This window comes from Zea mays, chromosome 4 (assembly GCF_902167145.1).
Source record: "Zea mays cultivar B73 chromosome 4, Zm-B73-REFERENCE-NAM-5.0, whole genome shotgun sequence".
In the NCBI taxonomy this organism is placed as follows: Eukaryota; Viridiplantae; Streptophyta; class Magnoliopsida; order Poales; family Poaceae; genus Zea; species Zea mays.
In genome coordinates, this window is record NC_050099.1 from 203,317,476 (window position 1) to 203,325,024 (window position 7,549).

General features: G+C 44.3%; 2 protein-coding genes across 3 annotated transcripts; one reads left to right on the plus strand and one right to left on the minus strand.

Annotated features, from left to right (window-relative positions):
• The first annotated feature begins 1,787 nt into the window (after nt 1-1,787).
• On the plus strand, nt 1,788-5,299 carry LOC100279157 (uncharacterized). Of its 2 annotated transcripts, XR_564963.1 has the most exons (6): nt 1,793-1,957; nt 2,046-2,113; nt 3,029-3,132; nt 3,862-3,913; nt 3,989-4,239; nt 4,342-5,299. XR_564963.1 is itself a non-coding variant. In NM_001152188.2 (5 exons), the coding sequence occupies exons 1-5, from the start codon at nt 1,847-1,849 to the stop codon at nt 4,089-4,091; spliced, it is 438 nt and encodes a 145-aa protein (NP_001145660.1). In that variant the 5' UTR covers nt 1,788-1,846; the 3' UTR covers nt 4,092-4,335. The 2 variants fall into 2 exon arrangements, 1 of the variants encoding a protein (NP_001145660.1); NM_001152188.2 differs by lacking the exon at nt 4,342-5,299 and having other exon boundaries at nt 1,788-1,957; nt 3,989-4,335.
• Nucleotides 5,300-6,024: 725 nt separating this feature from the next.
• LOC103654461 (basic leucine zipper 43) lies at nt 6,025-7,099 on the minus strand. The gene has a single exon (XM_008681292.3). The coding sequence runs from the start codon at nt 6,793-6,795 to the stop codon at nt 6,277-6,279; it is 519 nt and encodes a 172-aa protein (XP_008679514.1). The 5' UTR covers nt 6,796-7,099; the 3' UTR covers nt 6,025-6,276.
• Nucleotides 7,100-7,549: the final 450 nt, after the last annotated feature.

Here is a 7,549-nt window from a genome sequence, read left to right on the forward strand (position 1 = left end):
GCCCTGGTCGGGCGAGGCGGTGGCTCCTCCGAGGTCGAGGTCGAGTCTGTCTTCCGAGGTCGAGGTTGAGTCCGAGCCCCGGGTCGGGCGAGGCGGAGACCATTGTCTGAGGCCAAGGCTGAGTCCGAGCCCTGGGGTCGGGCGAGGCGGAGTTCGTCGTCTTCCGGAGCCGAGGCCGAGTCCGAGCCCTGGGTCGGGCGAGGCGGAGTTCGTCGTCTTCCGGAGCCGAGGCCGAGTCCGAGCCCTGGGTCGGGCGAGGCGGAGTTCGTCGTCCGAGGCCGAGACGGGGGCCGAGCCCTGGGGTCGGGCGAGGCGGAGCTTCCTATGGCGCCCGAAGCCGGACTTGGCTGCTGTCAGCCTCACTCTGTCGAGCGGCACAACAGTCGGAGCGACGCAGGCGGCGCTGTCCTCTTGTCAGGCCGGTCAGTGGAGCGGCGAAGTGACTGCGGTCACTTCGGCTCTGTCGACTGAAGGGCGCGCGTCAGGATAAGGTGTCAGACCATCCTTGCATTAAATGCTTCTGCGATACGGTCGGTCGGTGTGGCGATCTGGCCAAGGTTGCTTCTTGGCGAAGATTGGGCCTCGGGCGAGCCGAAGGTGTGTCCGTTGCTTGAGGGGGCCCTCGGGCGAGACGTGAATCCTCCGGGGTCGGCTGCCCTTGCCCGAGGCTGGGCTCGGGCGAGGCGAGATCGTGTCCCTTTGAGTGGACCGAGCCTTGACTTAATCGCATCCATCAGGCCTTTGCAGCTTTGTGCTGATGGGGTTACCAGCTGAGATTAGGAGTCTTGGGGGTATCCCTAATTATGGTCCCGACCATATGGGGAGCCTGATTCTCCTGCTTCGGACAACCAAACAAGAGGATAATCTTATGCGGTTGTACTGTCTGACCATGATGCTAATATTTTTATACGTGAAAAAAGAAGTTTGTTTAGAACAGAGAGCAAAACAAAGGAAAAATGTTCAGAATTTTGATTTGAAGCGACTACTACTGAATAAGAACAGTGAGCACCTGAACACGAACTCTCCAAGATGGACAGGAAGTCGTAAAAGGAGGCAACGAAGCTCATCCCATGTCAGTCGGCGTCATTTAGAAATGAAGAAGCAATGAGTCATGATCCTGCTTCCTGCAATTCATCAGAATGCTCTGAACGGGCATGACCTGCCGTTTAATTTTTTTTATACGTGTCTATTTGTCGTACTCTAGAATATTTTATACATATTTTAGTACTGCTCAAATACCAAGAGGGCAAGAGTCATGAGTTTTTTCCCATTATATTTAGGTTTACTGTGTCAAGGTTTTTTGTCCGTTCCCGTACTTAGCCACATGTTATTATTCTTAGAACCATTTTCTCGTGTATATTTTTGACATCCTGTGCTCTCAAACTATTTCTCATGTTTTCATCTTTTTCGAGAGCTAGAACTCACTGTTTTCATGTGTTTGTGGTCCTAGAACTATCGACGGCTCCTAGACATTCATAAACAAATACTAGGATGTATCTAGATTGAGCCAATATTTTTCTAGCTAATTTATACTCATAGATAACAATTATAGAAACGTTTATCTAAAATAAGTTTGGGAATATATACATATATATATATATATATAAGAAATAAAATAACTTATTTAAATGTTTTTTTAAAATTTGTAACTTCAACTTCATATTTTTTAAGCTTCTAATGAGTTGCTTCATTAACTTTATCAAATTTGACCTCAGTTAATCAGTAGTTTACTAGTTATCTCTCATCCATTCCAGCTGAAAACGTTTTGTTTGCCATGCTTTCTGCTGATTGAAAAAAAAGGCCCGTTTTCATTGGTCAATCGGTCAGCAGGATTTCCCTCTTCCATATGCCGATCTCCCGGACACGGTGGCCTCCCGCTGCCGGAGCGCCATCGCCGCCGCAGCAAGCGGCGCAGGGTACGGTTTCCGCCGTGGCGCCGAAGCGTCGACCCGTCGTGGTACCACTTCCCTCCCTCACTGTCTCTCGCTCTCGAGCCCTGGTCCCCATTTTAGCTCAGGCTCAGCTCACCTGACCTCATCACCTAGGGTTCCCGTTCTCGGCCCGCGAAGGAGGCGGAGGCCACGGCTCGACTTCCGTCTGCGGACTACTACTCGTAAAGGCCTTCTCACTTGCTCCCCCTTTCTCGTGCTCTGTGTTTATGCAAATGTCCCTCAGGGTCGTGCTACTGCATCGGGAACTGCCTAGCTGGTTCCGGGTTCACGAATTAAGCGGTGCTGGTGACTCCTACGTGCGCTTCTTTATATGCACGCGTGTGCCCAATTGTGGGTGCTTAATTGATACTGGCAACTGACGAGGGTAGTCTCTAACGTACATGACTACTTTGAGATGTTTTAGGTCTTGCAGTTTCTTGTTTGCTTTTCCTTGTAGCTCGCTCAGAGTTTGGGAAACCACATTGCATGTGTCCAGGACCAATGTGGCAATGTGTCCAAGGCCAAGACGTTTCTGCCAGATGTCTTATGTGCTTTGTAAACTAATGAGGATTAGTTTTCGAATTGTTGACAATATAATTTCTGTTTTTCGACAGTTATGTGAGGATTGCTTGGTCTTTCTGGTTTGACAGTTTTAACAGCACATTGCAGTGAATTTTCATCTCTGCAAGTTCATATGGCTACACAAGTTGTCAATAGTACAAAACAAGAATACCTTCCCTGCAACCTGTGTTTATGTAAAAACTCAAAACTCATGTTAGTTCCCCTAGGACTACAAAACAAGCTTTTATCCCATGGAAGGCAATAAGGCATCTCAATTCATATTTTCCAACCTATCCATTTTCTTCCTAACAAATTGGCAATGGATCCTTGCGTTGATTGAAAAAATAGACCCCTACTTAGTGATTGTTATTAATAATGCATCTTTTCAACAGTTTGTTAGTTTTTTTACAACTTCATTTTTATCTAATGCCTTTAGTTGTGAATTGTGTATTCTACTTGTCAAATGAAGCTGTTCCTTGGTCACTGTGAAAACCATGAAAGTTTACACCAAATGTTCTTTTTATTACTCTGCATAGAGAGCTAAAGACCCTGGAGCATGTAGAGAAAACCAAAAAATATCAGGGTAAGCTTGCAGCACAGTTGAAGGCCAAATATTTTTCCAACAAGACTTTTGAAAAAGGTAATTTGTAAGAACTGAATGGCCTGGTAAATTAAGATGGACATTTGTTTCAGACAATGTAATATGTCAGTTATGTTATCCAGCATTTGCTGTTGATATGTAGTTCATCATATTTCAGGATGTGCTACTCTCAAATCAAGAAGTCAACTTAATGAATTAAAATGAAATGTGTTAGCACTAAATTTCACTAGGTAGGAGTAAAATAACTTCTAGAGCCATTGCTTCTAAGGCTAGATAATACTATATAGACAAGCTAAGGGGAGTAAAGTGAGAAGGAGACAGTTGAGGAATGGCATTTGAATTGAATACAGTATGTATTTATTGGTTTGAATTTCAAATGCTGGCATCAATCTTGAGGCACATGTTTAGGCGTTTATTGTGCACTTACCAAACATGTAAAAATGACACTCCTAATCTAAAATTCAAGCTGGCACACTAATTATGTGGAGACTGAAATAAAATATTTTCTTGGTGGCCAAGCCTAATAGTATTGTTGAACTGCAAAGTTCTGAATAATCATGGCATGAGTATATGGATCACACTTTATTAGCTGATGAATAACTCGACGCCTTACGGTTATGTCATATTGTAGTTTCATAAGAAATGAATTTCAAATTCCCTTCTGTTTTTTCTTCTTCTTTTTAATCTGACTGATCAGTTGGCTGCAAGTGGGAGGCCTATACTGGCAATGCAGTCATATGTAATTATGATTCTCTTTACTGTGAACAGGATACGTGTTCGAAGAAATTGTTATAGGGTCCAAGACCATCCGGCTAAGCAGGTAGTCTTCCCTTAATTTGCTTCTTGGAGTACTGATCTGAAGTTCCACTGCAGCAACCATTCGTTTTCTTTTCAGGTGGCCGTTTACAAGGTTGTTTGCAGATCCAGCAAAATTTTGCCAAGAAAAGAGCTCTACTGTGAAGGACATGTCTCCATCTCTGACTGGTGAAGCCATGTGAAATGGTTCAGTAACTCATTTAGCTCATGACCACCCGACGGATAAGAACTCAGTAGCTCGTGTCACTAACTTCTATCTGTTATCCTTCAAATCAGTGACTGTATGTTTTCACTAGGCCCAAGTTAACCTTGTACAGTTTTGAACCAAAGGTAGGTTTCGTTTGGTGGACCTGTTTAATTACAGGTATACTGAGATCCATTGCCTATATATATCTATGGAAGTACACTGACATTGAAATTATTCCTCCACAGGGATGTTTCAGCTTTTCACCTGATACATGGGTGTCACTCATATCCATGACCTTGGCATAGTTTCCTATTCCTTTTCTTCTGAAATGATGTAATTTGTGGGGCGCCAGCACCTTGTCTCCTAATATTCTGTTTGCAGTACCAACGTCCTTTAGCGCTCTGGTGCCAATTATTGCAATGCATCTTGTGGACAACACGAATGGCAATCTGGAGGTGCCATAATGACGAGCAGCGGAGCAGATGAATGAACACACCTGAACTGCATGAGCTACCTGTTATCTTCATGCATGCAACGGTTTGTCGGAGTGCTATGCCCTCTTGTACTTTCCAGTTGTTTCGTTTCTTGGTAGTATAAGGAAAGGTCCATGGGCAGCACTGTGAGACATGGCATGGTGGATGGTGGGTGCATCGGTGCTTGTTCCACCGGCCCTGTGATGTGAGCATCTCACGCTGGTGTTCAGTTCACACGTACGTGATGCCGCACTTGCTGCTCAGATCTGTTTTGCTTTGCTCTGCTGCTCAGTGCTCGTGCACAGGTTCCTCTCTCTCTCTCTCTCCAGCCACACAATAATTTTGCACTTGATATGTATGCAATGCAGTTTCAGAGGCTGTAACATCGTTTGTGTGAGAATAAAGGCATGCCTTGTTCATGTCTTCCTTATTATGAACGGACGAGGGCAGTCTTTCATTTTCATTTGAGATAAAAACTAGGACTCCACTTTTAATTTATTATTATGTTCATTTGGCATTGGATTGTATGCCAAAAAGGTCTAGATATTTGTGTTGCGGCACATGCATGCATGCATGCCAAAAAGGTCCCCTGGAATCCTGTGCGATAAGCATCTAAACGAATAGGATGATGTTGGTTCGGTTCAAGATCTTTGATGCTACAATATTCATGTACAAAGATTGTTGTATGATTTACATATATATGCTGATACTGATACCGTGTCATCAATCATCAATCATCGGTTACATATATAGTAATAAGTTGTGCATAAATAGAGTAGCAGAAGCTTTAACTCCATTAATTAGGGAATTTGGCATAGTATAATCAGTTACATATATAGTAATAAGTTGGATCCGTGTCATCAATCATCGGTTGTCACAGAAGCAGAACCATGGCATGTCTTGGAGATTTACCCACGAATGTTTGCATTGGAGAGATACATGGTGTTTGGTTTAAGAAATGAGCTAGTCTATTCTTACTTTTTTGTTTGGTTTGTAGAATAAAATAATTTGATTCATCACCATCTCATTTCTTATAATTAGTTAGTATTAATATAAGGAATGAGGTCATCCCACAATTTGAGGAATGGATCTATCATGTGCTGTCCATTTTGAGGTTTTTATAAAGGAAGGACAACCGAGTGGTCTGCTACAAGTCCTGGTGGCCGAGCAACCCACGAGGAGGCAAGTTCCTAGGGCAGGGGACGGCACGCGCGAGAAGCAAAACCATGTTTACATATGATATTTATCTGAGTTATATGCTTGTTTTATTTGAAATTAAAATATTTAATATATTTAAATATGTTGGAAGCATATCACTTATTTCTCTAAAATTACAACATCATGTACCGCCTTATTTTAAATGGAGTGATTAATCAAACTAAACACCCCTCGTAGTGTCTACTAGTAGTTTCAAGATTACGTGGTGGCTGATAGTGTCTTGTATATAAGGTAACAAATCCCAAAATAATAATAATAACTCTTATAATTAGAAACAAAACAGTTGAATCGGTTGAAGGTGCATGCACGCATCTCTTCTCAAATTAATTATCCTTGCTTAATTAATCACACGTGTCCGTCCTTATTATCGATATATAATTGTCCTCTCTCTCTCTCTCGAGTAACAAACAAAACAAAAAAAACTGGGCGTTCGACGATCATTCAGCAATACTGGTGCTGCTGATGGTGTTGTTATGTGGCTCCTCCACATCAGCCGGCGATGATGAGCAGCTGGTGGAGCCTGTTGGCCAGCTGGGCCTTCTCGTCCCTGAGGCGCGCGTTCTCGCGGCGGGCGTCGGCGCAGCTCCTGAGAGCGCGGTTGAGGTCGTCGAGGAGGCGGCGGTTGGCGCCGCGGAGGTGCGACACCTGCGCCCACAGCTCGCTGAGCTGCCGCTGCTTGCGCACGCGCGACCGCCGCGCCGACTCGCGGTTGGACACCATCCGGCGGCGCCGGCGCTCCTGGTCGGCCGCCGCTGCGCTGTCGGAGCCCGAGCCCGACAGGCTGGGCGACTCATTGTTGCTGTTGCCGCCGAGGTGGGCTGCGGCTTCCCGCACGATGGTGTCAAGCTCATCAAAGCAAGCCGCGTCGCCGTCGATGGCTAAGTAGTATGCCGGAGGCGGCAAGGGCATGTTCATGTGCTGGTGGTGCGCGGCGGCGAAGGAAGCGGTCGTCGGAGGGGACAGGAAGCGGAGGCTGTCCACCTCGCCATGGAAATGATGGTGGTACATATTACTTGTGTTGTGAATGGTAGCTAGATGCTTGCTCTGGCCTCTGGAGAAGGCGGCCTGGGTTGGTGAGGTCCTTTTATAGTGGACACAGACACACAGGCACACAGCTAGAGGAGAAGACTTTGGTTTGGTCCACCATATTATATATATTATTTTGTTTCACCATTATTTTTCCTTTTATATATCTTTTTAGTGTTTTGAGAATCTTGTCGATCGAGTAGAGTTGGGTAGCTTGGATTGCATGCAAGTATGGGAAGGGTAGTGAGCTTTTGAGTAATCTTTTTAATTCGGAGATCCTTCTCTCCTATATGTATGTAGATCACTTCTTAAAAATAATCTTGTCTTCCCAAGAGAATATTTTGGATGGAATTTGCATATGACTTGACTTGAGCCAGCCAGCCAGCCAAGCTCATCTCATCTCTCCCTCACGCAGAATTAAGAGCTTGTTTGGTAGGACTTTGGCTCTGACTTTTTTATAAAAAAAAAACAGAGAAAAGTCAGAGCTCTACCAAACACTATTTTTTTTAAAACGGCTTAATACAAAAAACATCTAAAGGCCAGAGTTATTTTTGTTCTACGCAGAAGAAGCTACAAATAGTAGCTTCATAGTCTTTGGCGGCTCTATCACTTTAATACAGGAAAATAACTATGACTTTAAGATAAGCCTTTTCTGGCAAACGATTTACGAAATGACTTTTACTCTATTAGAAAAGCTGCTTTTTAGAAAAAGCTAGAGCTAAAGCTGTTTTTGGAC

Coding starts and splice junctions, on each gene's coding strand:
- LOC100279157 (NM_001152188.2), top strand. CDS start 1,847: ATGCCGATCTCCCGGACACGGTGGCCTCCCGCTGCCGGAGCGCCATCG. Junction 2,114..3,028: donor CCGTCTGCGGACTACTACTC/GTAAAGGCCTTC, acceptor TACTCTGCATAG/AGAGCTAAAGACCCTGGAGC. Junction 3,133..3,861: donor CAACAAGACTTTTGAAAAAG/GTAATTTGTAAG, acceptor TACTGTGAACAG/GATACGTGTTCGAAGAAATT.
- LOC103654461 (XM_008681292.3), bottom strand. CDS start 6,795: ATGTACCACCATCATTTCCATGGCGAGGTGGACAGCCTCCGCTTCCTG.